The sequence below is a fragment of the Balaenoptera borealis genome (assembly GCF_965194805.1).
Source record: "Balaenoptera borealis genome assembly, chromosome: 12".
Classification (NCBI taxonomy): Eukaryota; Metazoa; Chordata; class Mammalia; order Artiodactyla; family Balaenopteridae; genus Balaenoptera; species Balaenoptera borealis.
Window position 1 is genome coordinate 62,911,542 of NC_138869.1, and position 15,692 is coordinate 62,927,233.

General features: G+C 38.1%; 1 protein-coding gene across 1 annotated transcript in view; it reads right to left on the reverse strand.

The window, feature by feature from the left end:
- KHDRBS2 (KH RNA binding domain containing, signal transduction associated 2) overlaps window positions 1-15,692 on the reverse strand; it is a 699,319-nt gene that overhangs the window by 264,181 nt on the left and 419,446 nt on the right. Inside the window, exons 5-6 of the mRNA XM_082347222.1 lie at window positions 11,255-11,382; window positions 5,685-5,883 (exon numbers count right to left, since the gene is read on the reverse strand). Of these exons, the coding sequence (XP_082203348.1) occupies window positions 5,685-5,883; window positions 11,255-11,382 (327 nt within the window). The remainder of the gene's footprint in view (window positions 1-5,684; window positions 5,884-11,254; window positions 11,383-15,692) is intronic.

Below are 15,692 nucleotides of genomic sequence, written 5' to 3' on the forward strand. Positions count from 1 at the left end.
CAGTCTCATTGACGGTGAGCTGCTTTAGGTCGGGCAAGCAGCCACGAGAAGATCTGATCACCTGTAGACAGTCCACGTGGTCAGAGCCTCAGCAGGGAAGGAAGAAAAGTCTGAAGAGTAAATTGCCCCGTAGTGTCATTTATAATAAAGGGAATCTTGTCTAAGTAATTTTATCTGAAAGTTAAGAACCCCTTGATATTTTCACAATCAACTCAGCATGGTGCTGTTATTTTGCTACTGAGACACTTAAACATTTGTTTTTCTTACCCCTTACAGAGGAATGAATTGTTTAAAATTAGAGCAGAGAGCAGTGGCCCTAGTGTTCATCTGGGTTTGGATGGCGACTTCAAAGACTGCTGTCAGAACTTACCAGCCACATGTCCAACTTTGTATGTACTTATTGGATTGTTTATAGAAAAAAATTAAAATATGACAGGTTTTAATAAAATAAGGCGTAAGTTTTTAAAAGACAGTATCTACTTTTTCCTGTTACCAACAGTATGTTATTGTAGGTATATTTAGGATCTCTGTCAAGTTCATAATATTTTTCTCCTTCTCTAGAAGCTAATGCCTCTGCATATGATCCTTGGGGCTGGGTACCCAGGAACCATGCTTATGTTGTGTGAATGTCACGCCTACACCACCCACATCACTGGTAGCTGATGAGTCTGTAGATCCCAGATCTGATTTCTAGAGACTCCTGCTCTACAGTCATAGACACCTGGCAAGCCCGAATGAACACAATTCTCCCACCTGGGGATCCAGATTAGGGCTGAGAGATGGCCAGCCAGTCAGTATCTGTAGGAGAGGAGAACTGGACTTGGATGTGTAAACTTGGCAGCACCACATGCTGAGTCATGTTGATCAGCGAAGCCAAATATCCAGTCTGTATGTTAGAGTGGAATGAAACCATATGCAAAAACCCAGAGAGGAAATGTGGGGAGGGATGCTAATGCCTCAGTTTAGCTATTTCTTAAGGCCTGATGGCATTCCTATTACTGGACTTCATGATGCCTAATAAAGGAAATTTTTACATGTTGAGATGTGGGGAAGTCATTCTGGCATACACATGAGTTAACTTGAATTATATTCTAACTAGAACAGCCTGTTTGTGGCCTATCAAACATACATTGTATATCTGCTTTTATTATTAAAGAAAAGGGTGCACTGACCAGAAGTAAAGAATGTCCATGTTAAAAATAAAGACTAAATGCCTCCCTTCCTGGGATGCCAGTGCTGGTCCTCCTTTAATGATAAGACTCCCTTCCCAGGTGCCAGGGCCATATTGACTTGCTGTGTACATGCTGATCTGTTTTTCTGAAACCTTGAAGGAAAGTATCCCTGACTTGTTTGATGTTCTTTGCTCTGACAATGCATAAAACTGTGCTGAAAACCCTGCTTCTCTGGAGCAGTTTCTCAGAGTAATCTGGGAAGCTGGCTTCTGGGTTATAGTCCTCAGTTTGGCTCAAATAAAACTCTTTTCTATTCCTGTTATAGATTGTTTATTGATTTTCATTGACAGAGCTCCCACCCCCAGGTTTGTTTACTTATTTATTTACTGCTAAAAGAAGATGACATAGCTTCTCCTATTTGCAAATAATGATGCCCAATTAATTCACAAAAAGTAGCTAAATGTCTGTGACTTCAATGGGTCCATAGCCTATCCCAGGGAGAAATTTAAGAGTATAATACATGATGAAATTTTGTGTAATAGTTATTTCTTATTGACTGTCTATAATGTTCGGGGTACTTATGCATGCTTATGTTTTAAGTGCTTATGGATGCTTATTTCTAACATTCATTGAAGTCTTGTGAGGCTGAAATGATTATCGCCATTATATAGAAGAGGAAATCCAAGCAGCAGAGTGTTATAAATTACACAGCTAGTGACACATTTCAAACTGTGGGGTGCTGCTTTCTGTTTCGAAAGTCAGGTGGTGTCCACCCAGCAACACAACAGACTTTCCTGAAGGCCAAACTTTCCACCCCCCCGTCTGCGTCACTCCGTACTCCTCATTTCAACAAATAGCACCTCAGTTTTACCTGGTTGTTCAGTCCAAGGTTCAGTTTAACCTTCGCTTCACAAAAACTTCACAAAATTATCTTTTACTCTTTTCTTTTTTCCTACCTCCTCCATCTATCCCATCATCAAATCCTACTAGATCATTTCCACTGTTCACTCAGAATAGACCTCTTCTTACCCCTCTAAGGCTCGTTTTGTCGATGGGGATGCCGCCAGTCTCCTTATTTCAATTCTTGTGCCCACCTTACCACATATTCTGTTCTCTGCAATGTATGCAGAAGAAACCTTTTAAAAAATAAATCTGCTCATGTCACTTTCCTGCCCCAAACTCTCCAATAGCAACATGAATTGGCCTGTCCATCCCTTGACCTCATCTGGTCCCCCTCACACACTGTCTCCAGCCCTGATGTCTTCCTTGCTGATCCCCAAACACTTCAAGCATGTCCCTCCTCAGTGATTTTCTGCTTGCTGTTTCCTTAACCAGGGATGCCTTTGTAAAGAGGCAGCCCCTTGGCCTAGATTCTACCTTTAGTTAGACACTTGCTGGAGCCTCTAGGTCAGAAAGACCTTCCCTAGCAGCGCTTTTGATAGTGGTGCCCTCCTGCCACCTCCCTCTGGAGCCCTTATCTCTACCTGATGTTACTTTATTCATTTCTTTATATATATTTGTTCCTGTCTTCTCCCACTAAAATGTAAGCATTATGAAAGTAAATATTTGATCTGTTTTGTTCACAGCTACATCTCTAGGACCATCAGAGCAGTGCCTGAAATAAGATAGAGGCTCAGTAAAGGACTGAGTGAATGAATTAAAGGGATTGGATACTTTAAATCTAAGTTTTAAAAATCAGATTTACATGGCTTTACATTTTCTTTTACTTACTATAAGAACCATGCTCCTCTTAAATTTTCCCATTCAGAATATACCCTTTTTCAGAATATACCCATACTTCCATAAACTCTTTATTCCTTTGTAGCTTACTGTTTTTTGCCTTGCAGTCCTTGATCTATTCATTATAAATTGGAATGCATGTGAAAGATTACAATGTTTTTGGAGCTACATGAAAAACTACAATGTTTTCCCAATCTTGTTCTTTTTCACTGTGCCTATAAGCCCTGTAAATTCTTTGATCAATAACAATGTTGACTGCTATTTCTCTCTCTTTTAATTTTTGAAATAAAGATTTGACTGTTTAGGCTTCTGTTTGGAAGACAAATACACCATACTGGTAAAGCACATAAAGATGGTAGACCTAGTTCCTCAGAGATAAAAAACAAAAAGAAAAACGAAAAACAATCCCACCATCCCTGTTGTGGATTATTCATTCATTCATTTAACAAGCACTTATTTCCTACACGTACGTCTCACGAAGAGATGGTAGAACCAGGACCAGGATCTGTGTTTTCAGATCTGAGGCCTTGTTCAGAGGGTAGAATATGTTTTCTGCTGCAGATGTTGCAATTTTCAGACTAAGATTTTAAATACTGATACCTGATGTTGTACAAGATATGTGAGATAAACATGTTCCCCCTTTTCCCACAGAAATGGATTTTTAAACTTTTTTTTTTTTTTTTTTTAATCAAACGGGAATAAACTTGTATTAAACATATACAACACCAGGGTCACAAAACGGGAGTTAGCACTGAAATATAAACTAGAAGCATGAAACCAAACTCACGTGTGGTTCAGAAATTATCGACTGGAGATTTTCCAAGGGAGAAGAAAGGATTTTTTTGCATGAGACTTGAAAAATGTAGATAGGAGCAAATACACAAATGCATGAAGTTAAAACAGGCCATTTCCGTGTTTTTACGACTTGTGCTATCCTGAGATTCTGTCGCGCAAGTTTTCCATATTTGATAAAAAGGCGACACGCCCTGGACACAACCGGCCTATCCTCTCGTGGACCCTAACCTTGGTCTTGGAACTTACCGCCTCACTGCTGATCATTTTACAGAGGCCATGATTTTCAGATACACAGACGTGCGTACGAAGTAGACGCGAACAGCATCAGCCTTTCAGGTTTACTAGCAGCTTTGAGGTTTTGGCGACCCGGAAGCATTTCGGCTCAGAATGTGAATTTTTCGCGACGCTAAGTACACGTGGGGGACCGCGCGGCGGACCGAGTTTTGTCGATTCCTCGCTGGGCTCGGCCCTGGAGCCAACGAGTCCGGACGCGGCGAGGCCTCTCGGCCGTCCTTCGGGGGCCGCAGCGCACCGCCCGCCTGGGAACCTGGGCCACCGAGCACGAGTCGGGGAGAACCGGGGCCGGGAACTGCGGCCGCCGCCACCCAGGACGGGCCGGGAGCCGGAACCGCCCAGCACGGGCCGGGAAGGCCGGAGGGACGGCCGGTCGGCTGGCGTCCGCGGGGCGCGCTGGACCAGGGTGGAGGCCCCAACTACATGAGGATGTTGTGCGCCTCCATGCTCCGAGCGCACCACCGCCACCCGCAGCGGCGACGACGGCATGGCGGCTGCCGCACAGTCCGCGACTCCCGCTGCCGGACTCCCACCCAGCCGCGCCGCTTCCGCGCGAGCAAGATTAAACTTAATATTTTTTCTTCACTCTTACAGATATGTCAGTGTTTCATATTTAATCAGTAACATTCCTAAAAACTAACATGCTTTAAGCATTAATGTGTTCTTAGTGACACCTATTAACCATTTTCACTTTAAGATTACCTTTTCCTTGGTTATTAACCAGTCCATAAAACATTTATATGTTTTGAATGCACAGAATGTGACAGTAACTGTCCTTGAAGAGTTTATATTAGTAATCATTCACAGAGGACATTTGAGAAGACAGCATGTCTATGGATGGTTGAATGAAACAAACACCTAGATTAGGGGACGGGCACCCTGGAGAGGTTAAAGGCAAAATGAATCTGTTTCATATAGGACAATGATCTGGCTTGCATCAATTCAATTGAACATTTAGAGTGGACTTAGTATGGTTGTACAAGTGAATAGAAAACTGCCCCTTTTTACAATTTTCACAATCTAGTAGGAGAAATGGATACAGACACGAGAATATATGACCAGTGGAAAGCTAACAACCTGGATGAAAGAGGTCAAAAGGAGGATAATGTGATACAGAGGACTGGAAAGGGAGGAGGTGCTTAGAGACACTGCACTTCTGTTCATTCTATATTTTTTGAGTTCTGAATTCTTACCTGCCAATTCCATATCTTTCATATAGTGAGAGAGTAGGATATTTAAATGAAAAACCAACCACATGGCCTTAAATTATTAACAAAATTTATAATATAATCACATTATATTTGTCAAATACTTCTGAGTTATGTTAATCTTTATCATGTCCCAGGGTAATCGTCTAAATACATGACTATTCACATTATGTTCATAATTATTTCCATTTTGAAATTGATTGAGTCTTCTAAAGATAAGAAAACCTCAGGATAGTTTGTTTCTTAAAATCTAAGCTATTTAACTGATACTAACAACAATGATGGCACCTGTACGATGAAAACTTTTCTCAAAATGCCCTCATTTAAATGCACTGCTAAATTCTGTTGCAAATGACATTTGTTTTCTGCAGCAAACATTATCTGCTATATTCCGGTATATGAATGTCTTTGAAGTTTAGCTTATTCCCCAACAAACTTAACTCCTCCTAATAACTGATTTCTCAAGAGTACTTACATACTCTTCATACCCCTCGTGGGCTGGAGGAGGGGGTGCCCTGTATCCTGGCACAGTGGGTGAACCCCGTGCTCGTGGGGTAGGGACGCCTCTCGCTACAGGGGGCACTGGAAGAGCACCACGGGTCACAGTGGTCCCTCGAGGGGTGAGAATGCCTCGTCCAGGTGGTGGGGGAGGAGGAATGGCACCCCCACGGCCCCTAGGAGAAACAGGTCACATACAGATGAGGAACAAGTGATGAGAGCAGGCAAAGCTCTCATCTTACAGCTTCTATACAATGGGAAGAAAACCACATTTATTTCTGCATGTCTGAGTGTTGTGAGTGTGTGTGTTTAATGGAGATTCTTTAGGGTATATAGCATTTTGACCTCCACAGAATAAGTTTTGTAAATATCGGTTATGACTTAGTTATCATAAAAACCATGTAAAATAATTTGATATTTTCTTTTATAGCACTAAAAATTCAAAGCAAAGCAAACAGAAATCAACCCACTCTGATTTTTATTCCAAATTTACCAAAAAAGTCTCAAATGAGAGCAGTGTCTAGTACATGACTCACTGTACCATCCATAGCTGCTAATTGTCAATGTCTCCTCCATGCTGGAGGTTATTGACAGTGATGGGCAATTTTTCACTTACAAAAAAAAAAAATCTGTCAGCACTTCGATAAAATGTGGAACTCTAACCATCATGATATCATTCTGCTTATAGTAGCTTAAGTTTGAGGTCATTGTCACTGATTTATCATTATACGTGTAACTCCCTGAACTGGTACAGTCCCTGATATAATTTATTTCCTATGGTAACTATGGTGCTAGTGAAATACATGAAGGCTGTGCAATAAAAATAACACACTGAGTACTTGGTACTGCAGTGCTTGACACAAAAGTAACTTGTACTAAAAGTGTAAGATCAAATGGTTGCAGTAAACTCTTATGGTATTCTGAGGCCTTTGGAAAGGTTGAGTGTTTGTCTAAAGTTTTTGGGCAAAAGCATGGTTATTTCACTTTTTATTATGTCTGAAAGTTTGGCCTCTAGAAAGCACTGCTTTCAGCAAGAACGCTAAAGCTTTGGGGGAAATAATGATCACGGGATGTGAACCATCACACTGTTTGGCTGCACCCACAGATGGGGTTGTAGGTTATGCTTTCTGCTATGAGGAGCAGTCAGCTGGCTCTTGCAGAAAATGAGCTTGACGAGTGAACAATAAGAATGCTGGTAAAGCTTTTAAATTTTTTAAATAGATTATAGAGCTGATGAATAGAGAAATCATTAGAGAACTTACTGTGAGTCTAATGTACAGAGAATGCTCTCCTGCACTGGGAGACCCTAGAAGGCCCAGTGCCCACTTCAAGCACAATATAACTGAGACCACAATATTCTACATTAGCATGATAATATAAAAGTTGATCTATAAGATGGATATAAAGAGTAATTTTACCTTCACTGGACCTCCAAGCACCTTATATACAGGGTGTGCATACATCCAGGTTTGCCCAGAATAGTTCAGAATTACAACTGTTGTCCTAGTTTAGCATTTTAATACTTTCAAAAGTGTCCCTGTGTGGGTGGTAAATTATATGTCACCTTACTTTAAACTATATTCACAAGTTATATCCATACCACTGAATAATCACAGCTAAGTGTTATAACTCCCTGAGCCTAAGGTAGATTATTTTTCTAATGGGTAAAATAAGATCTCTGAATCTATAGCAATTCTTCCTGCTTTAAAATTATATCATGCTCAAATCAAATCTAATTTCTCATCCCATTCCTTCGTCAACTGTCTCCCAGACAGAGCCCTGGAAAATCTGTCTCTTGAATCTGACTCATTACCTCCTACACATTACATCCCTTCCCTGGAATATTAACCCTATATCTCTCTTCAACTCAAGTCCTCAATTCAACTCAAGATTCACATCACCTATTTAGAACATAGTGTCCCTGGCTGAATCCACACTACAATGTTCTTTCCTTTATTTTTCTGACTTCTTGAAAGTTTTCTATCCTTAATTCTTCACCTCCTGCTCATTCCTGAATCAAATGCAATCTAGTTATTGCTTTCTCCTCTTTACTGAAAATACTCTTGACTGGTATCACCAGAAGCCCACTGGTTTCTAAATCCACTGGAAATCAGTCCCCATTCCACTGTAACTGTTATATTTATCACTATGGGTTGCTATCTGGAAAATGCCTTCTTCTAACTTTTATGACTCTGCTTTTCTCCATATTTCTTCCTCCCTCCTTTATATTCTTCAGGCTCATTCACTGACATCTACTTCTGGGCCCTCCTTGGAATGTGGCTATCCCCATTTTCTGCCCCCCACCCTCCTTCTGTGCCTCACAGTGCACCCCTGCAGTCTCTAACTCTGATGGCTGTTATCTCTTTCCTTCCTACCACACACCATACCCTGGATCATGTCTCCTTAACTGGTCTGCATGTTAGAGTCACCTAAAGACCTTTGAAAACCTCCAGACTCCAGACCATACCCCAGGCCGATCAAGTCACAGTCTCTAGCAGCAGTGAGCTTTCAGTGACTCCAATGTGCAGACCAGTTTGGGAACCACTGCCTTACATGTGTCATCTAACTTAAAAATCTTGACAACCTTGTCATGTAGCCATTTCTAAGCTATTTTAAAGGTTGAGAACCATGTCACGGAAAGTACAAGTCACCTTCCCAAGGTCACACTGGCAATCCATAGACCTAGGATTAATTATATTCTTCATTAAATTTGGTCCTTCACCTAATTTTAGTGGATGATGTCATTAATCTCTAACCAGGGCAGACATCAGAGAGTTATACTGTCTAGGACCACTCTCTTGTCTCCAACATCTAATTGGGCACTAATTTGTATAAATTCTAATTTCTAATCTAGTCCTTTATCTCTCTAACACTCCAAGTGGTATTCATTTCTGGGTTGGATAATGAACTTGTATTATCCCTGGCTTCCTTGCCACACACCTCTCTGTCTTTCTTGCTTTGTTCTAATTCTTCTCTATCGCTCACAGTGGTGACTGAGTAGTCTTTCTTGGAAACAAATATGATTAGTCCCCTCTTTAACAAGATCCATTAGATTCTATCTACGTATTAGTTCTCATTGTAGTAAACAAAACCTTCACAATCTGCCTCAAATGTTTTATTTTCCACTGTTTACTCTCATTCAACATGTAGCAGTGATGTGTGTGAAGATCTTAATTCTTCAATTACGTAATATAAATTATTATAATATATAGAGGTAATGCTTTGTTTTCTGGTATGCATTATTATTGGAAGATTAGATAGTTTTCATAAATATGCTTGTTGAAACATAAATTCCTTTAATTAAAGAAATTTTCAACAAATTAAAGTTTTAAAAATATACCAGGTACTGTTCTTTTTGAATTTAAGTGTAACTGAATAACTTTAAAAAGTCACAATTTCATAAATATGTACAAATCAGCATCCATTAACCCATGTGTTCAAGAACTTTCTGATCAATATGATCTTCTGTTTTGTGAAGCTATTTTCTTATTCTTATTTAATTGCAGATATATTTCATCATGTGGTTTGAAACAGAAGACAACAGAGTTCTGCTACATTTACTTTTATTAATGTTAATACATTAATTACATCAAGATAGCATTGAAAGTGAGGTTTAATTTTCAATATTAATTTTTTTTAACATATGCAATATCAGATTGTATGATATATGGAATGTTAAAAAGCAAAAGCTTTCAATCAAATTTTTCTTCTAAGATATTTAAAAATCTAGATCATAATGCACTATTCTTTATTAAATAATTAAAGAGATTAATATTTTACATTAAAACTTCATGAAATTGAAATCTTATATGGTCCACTCAAATATGACAAATGTATTATTACCTTAAGGAACACCAATAACAAAACAAAGTCCTTTAATATGATGATTTTGTAGTCTCAAAAGCAGGTTAATGCATTATTTTTTTAAATGGTCCCTATTCCAAAGAATATAGAATAGAAAAAACTTGTTGCCTCTATAGTCATTCAATACATACTTAGGTTACACCATATAAAACTGCCAAAATTATCATTTTTTGAACTACAAAAGTGACAATTTCATTATTAAAACCCTATGATTTAATCAATTTAAGATTGCCTGCAATGATGTCATTTCACAACCCATCATGATGAAGTTAATATAAATGTTTTGTAAAAGGCTGATTCCATTAAAAAAGTCCATAAAAAATGTTATGTCACATTAATTTTTAGCAATAAACTAATGTTGCTAGGTAGCATTAGAAAGCTCATATAAAAAAAATTTTTAAAGAAAAAAATGTGAAAAAAATCACTGACACATTTTCAGAAGTTCTTCCTTTAATCAAAGTAATTTCTATAATTGCCACATTTTACCTTTAGATAATCAATTATTTACTTGATATTTTATTTGGAAATTGATCATTCTTAACTTCTTTTCTGATAGTGTAAAATTTTTTGAGGTGTCTGTGACTTAAATGTTAAAAACAGTAATGTTTTGAAAGGTGGTGAAAATATTTGGGGAGTAATTTTAAAAACAAATTGAATCCACAAAGTATCTTAGAATCTCTTAAGATGGTTTCTATGCAATATATGAAATAGTATTCTAAATCTAAGCCATTTAGAGATTTGAAGGCCAACTATAACAGGATAAAGAGAATGACAGAATTACACAGTCTGCGTGTGAAGGCTGGGAGTATTTTTCACTTTACCTCTTTGCAAAACAATGCTTTCTGTTGAAAGCTTGGCAAATGTAGAATCCTACAAAACAAATTCTGTTGCAGAAAAATTCCAATTTCTTTGCAAATTGAACAATATCAAATAAAATCTTCTCTGATGACATTGCAGAGTCAAATATAACTAAGCTTTAAATATTCTTACTATCATCCATGTAAGAAATGTACTTCTGGCTTTCTGGCCTGGTGGTGTGTATATATATGTATATATATTATGTGTGTGTGTATATATATAATACACACACACATAATATATATATAATCTACTTATCTATATAAATATCTATATATCTACCTACCTACATATATCTATCATTATCCTCATCTATCTGTCTACCTATCTGGCAAGACTGTATCAATTCATGGGCCATTTAAGGCATAGATAATATTTGTAATTTTCTCTTCATTCAAGGTCATCCTGGTTCAAAGATGCATACGATTGAATCATCTGCATGCCCTAATCCTGGGGACAAAACCAAAAAGTAGAAACTCTTAGGTTTGCTCCTCTTATTTTCTTAGGAAGTTGTTAAGAGCTCAAACTCTGAAGTCTAGAGTCAGACTGCCTGTGTGTCCTCAGGCATATTGCTTACATATTTATCAGTTGCTCACCTGTAAATAATGCTTAACCCTACTATGGAGGACTTGATGAGTTAATAATTTATATAAAGCTCTTACGAGCTATATAAGCATCTATTGTTATTGCTTTTGTGGTGGTGGTGGTTATTGTTGCTGATATTGTTGTTGTTTATTCCTAGCTGTGATCATGACACAGAACAGGCCAGCAAAGTATTGCCATCCTTATTGGCTGTTAATTTATTTAAAGTAAGAACAAATGTACCTTGAAGGAGTTGTGGGAGCTATTCTGATCCCTCTGCCTCTAATACCTCTGCCACGACCAGAGTCCTCTGAGCCATTTAAGTAAGATAATTCACGTAGTTGTTCTTGACGAATTTCATCATTGTAGTCCTAGAAGAAAAAACATGACCTGATGAGCTAAATGGAGCATGGATTTCTTAGAACTGAACAAACACAGTAAGAAAGGAAATTTTTCACTTATTTTCTGGTATACAAAAATCTAAAATGAGGTAAAAGTAAATATACTTTAAGTTCCTAGTTTTATACAGAGAACCTGAAGTTGCTTCTTTTACCAAGGAAGTACTCAGCAGGAAATCAGATGAGATTTGCTGGGATATCACTTTATATGTTAGCTAGAAAAGGAAAGATAACAATATAGAACAAGATCTTGGAAGGTACCAAGGTCATGGTTGTTAATAAGAGGATTACTGAAAAACAACTTTACTGGTGTAAGTATGTGTAGATTGTTAATGACTGCATAATACTCAAATAGTCCCTGATGCATAAACTGAAAAGGGGCAATCCCAAGGACCAAAGTAGATACTGTGTTAAAATAATTAAAAAGTGCGAATAAATATCAGTTTCAGACAACTGGGAAGCTATGCAATCCAACTAAAAAACTTGAGGGGCAATGTTTAAAAATAAATAATTTTCTGTGTGTTCTAGCATTGGGCTGATGGAGAATGATAGCCATAGCAGAAGGCAAACTTCACAGTAACAGCCAGAGATTTGGTCAAAGTCAAAGAGACGATCTCTATCCTTCATCAGTGGAAATGTATCAGTCATTTCAATAGGACCAAAGAGTGGATCTGAGTCACTGAAGATGAATGCTATCTTCAAAAAACAGGTGTCAGTCTTACCTGTTTCTCTTTTTACTAACACACACATGAATGCACACACACACACCCTGGTAGAACAGTACAAAACTGAGTAATTGGTATTTTTGCCTAATGGGCAATCCAAGTAAATTCTTTTTCAGTAAAGATGTGTTTATGTGAAAGCCATGAGCTGTCTAGGAGTTGAGACGAGAAATATTTGTAGAAATATCTGGGTTAACATAAATGATGTCTGAGGTCTGGTAGTGGACACTTGAGCCAGGTTAGCTCTGCACTTGTGAGTTATAGTAACAGCACATGGAAACCGTGCACTCACCTGCAGAGCCCAGTCTAGAAGATGGAGGGGATGCTCCAGCCTACAAGCATTTCTAAAGCAAAGCTTTACCTCGTGGTCCAAAAACTGTTCACAAGCAAAAGTACTAGTCACTCCAAAGCACTTACTTTTTATTTTTAACATGTTGCTTTCACATTTATCGTGTTCCGCACCTGATTATAGTGGTAATGGGCTCAAGACAGTTGATTGACAGAAGAGCTATAGTAGAAAATGATACTTTTTAACAATTACTCAATTTATACCTCTTAATTTTCACATTCAAGCAACAACCAAACTGAAGAATAAGCATGTCTACTATTTTATTAGGTACAGGGAATGCGATGAATTGCTACTTCTGACTGAACTGAGCAGCCGCCATCAAAATGAAAAATTAATTCCATAATTTTCCCATGTAATATTCCTAATTTGAAAGCAGATCTTTGCAGCTTCTTATCTAAGAAAAATCTATGGACTCCCAAAGGTCTTTATGAATTATAAAAAGAGATAGATTCTCATTTTTGGCAACATTGAGGGTTGAGATATAAATTAACAAATAGCAGATTAATTCATACATGTAAAATTTACTTTAGAGAATATCTTTATGCCAGAATTAGAAAATATATTATTGTGGATATTAACATGAATATTTGACACTACAGATTAAGTTAGTTCTTACTGTAACAAAACACTACTGTTAGTATATAATCAAGTTTCTTATGAGCTCAGCTAGATATACTCTGTTTTAAGAACTGGATCATCTTCCAGGGTTGTGGTGGTGAAGTGAATGCAGAGCTCTAAATGCAGGTGTAACTGACTTAGAATATGAGTTGCTCTGTTCTGAAATCATATTGCTCCCAAGGGCATGGTACCCAAGAGCAACTCCCAGTCAATGACCAAATGTGGTTGAAATGCTAAAATAGGCCCATTCTTGGGGGTCACAGTTCTCCTCTGCCTGTGCCTCAAGGATTCCTAGACAGCTGGGATGAATTTCCCTTTAATACCATTGCTTCTGGGCTGTCTATGACTTCTCTTTCCTTTGGCTCAGATATTCTAGTGTGAAGGCTCTCCAGTCTTCCTTGGCTCCCTCCTTATTTTATTTATTTATTTATTTAGTTTTTTGTCACAGGATCATTTTTCCTAATGAACTCCTTGCATGTTTAATCTCAATTAATCCTGTTTCTGGGAGGACCCAAACTAACACACAGAATGTTGACAAAATCAAGTTCCTAAAATTACAAGCTGAGAGCTTTTGTAAATCCATTGATGTTAATGCTGGTGGAACCTATTCTGTTCAACATACTTTATACTCTGATTAATTGGAGTATTTGTCATTCTTTTACTTTAAAATGGTTACATACAGATTAAACATGGAACTGATTACTGACTAGAAAAAGGGTAGTAATCAATGTTTATTTTAAGAAAGTAAATTGTATGTTGCCCAATTTTCTAAATCACTTCACTTAATAAACATGTATGAAAGAGTCAGACATAGAGTGAACAAACACAAGGCATGTTTTGGGCTTTGGCTGACATAGATGAATTGTGGAAAGAGGGAGAAGGCTGGCTAGTGTGTACATGTGTGTGGTGAAGTGAGAGAGAGAAAGAGAGGTTGGGCAACCACAAGCTGTTCAAGAGTGCCTTAGTGGAAGTTATACTGTATGACTTGGGAAGGTAGGAATAAAAGAAGTTTTAAATGCAGAAATGGCTAGAAGTATAATGACACCATTAACCAAAGAAAGAAAGGAATGAAAAAAGTTTAGAGGTAGAGAATTTATATTTTGTCTTGATAATCTTAAGTTTAAAATGCCAAGGAGACATTAAAGTTTATCTTAGAAATTCCAATCTAGGTCAGGGGAGTAAATCTGAATGTCATTTGCACACACTTGTGATAAATGAAACATGGAGATTGCCTAAGAGAATAGTAAAATAATGTAGTGACAAACATTTTCTAATCATACTTCATACTTTTAATGCAAATTTATATCACTGAAGAAAATCAGTTGACTTATTACAATATTATGATCATTAAATGACCAGGTCTTTAATAAACTCAAGTTTTTCTGATTAGACAACTAAAAAATATATACCACTGTATTTATAGTAATGAAGAATCTAACTGTCTCAAATAAATACAAAAGAATTTTAAATGCCCAAATGTAGAAATACTGAAACTCTAAGTATTCTCTAGACTGAGTATATCCTGTGTATTATTTTTATGATATAAATATAATTTTCTAAACCCGCAAATTTTTAATTGCATATTATATGCTTATATCCAGCTCTTCATTAAGCACAGATCTAACTTTGAATTAATCTTTCATCACTAGGACATGAGTCCAGATGAAACTCGAACATCCTGTTGAACATTTAATTGTGGCATATGTTGCTGATGCTTCAGTTACATAGAATCTTAAAAATACTCGTAAACAAAATATTCCAAGATTGCCTTGTAAATGTGATCTTATTAGAAATATAATACAGCCTGAGTTGGAGACTAGATGGTGGAGTAGAATGACTTGAGCTCACCTCCTCTCAAGAAAACACCAACATCACAACTAAATGCTGAACAACCATTGACAAAGAAGACTGGAACCTACCAAAAGAAGATATTCTACATCCAAAAACAAAGAAGAAGCCACAATGAGATGGTAGGAGAGGCACATGTGCAATATAATCAAATCCAATATCCACTGGGTGGGTGATTCACAAACTGAAAAATAATTATATCACAGAGGTTCTCCCACAGTAGTGAGCATTCTGAGCCCCACATCAGGCTCCCCAGCCTGGGGGTCTGGCATTAGGAGAAGGAGCTCCCAGAGCATTTGGCTTTGAAGGCCAGCAGGGCTTGATCTCAGGAGCTCCACCGGAATTGTGGAAACAGGGACTCCACTCTTGGAGGGCCCACACAAGTTCTCGTGCACACTACCCAGGGAAAAAGCAGTGAATTCATAGGAACCTGGGCCAGATCTACCTGCTGGTCTTGAAGGGTCTCCTGGGGAGGTGGGGGGAGCAGCTGTGGCTCACTGTAGGAACAAGGACACTAGTGGCAGAGGTGCCAGGGAGTACTAATTGGCATGAGCCCTTCTGGAGGCTGCCATTTTGATGCCAAGATTTGGACTCACCCAACAGACTGTAGGCTCCAGTCCTGGGATGCCTCAGGCCAAACAACCAACAGGGCAGAAACACAGCCCCACCCATCATCAGACAGGCTGCTGAAAGTCTTACTGATCCCACAGCTGCCTGTAAACACACCACTTGACACAGCCCTGCCC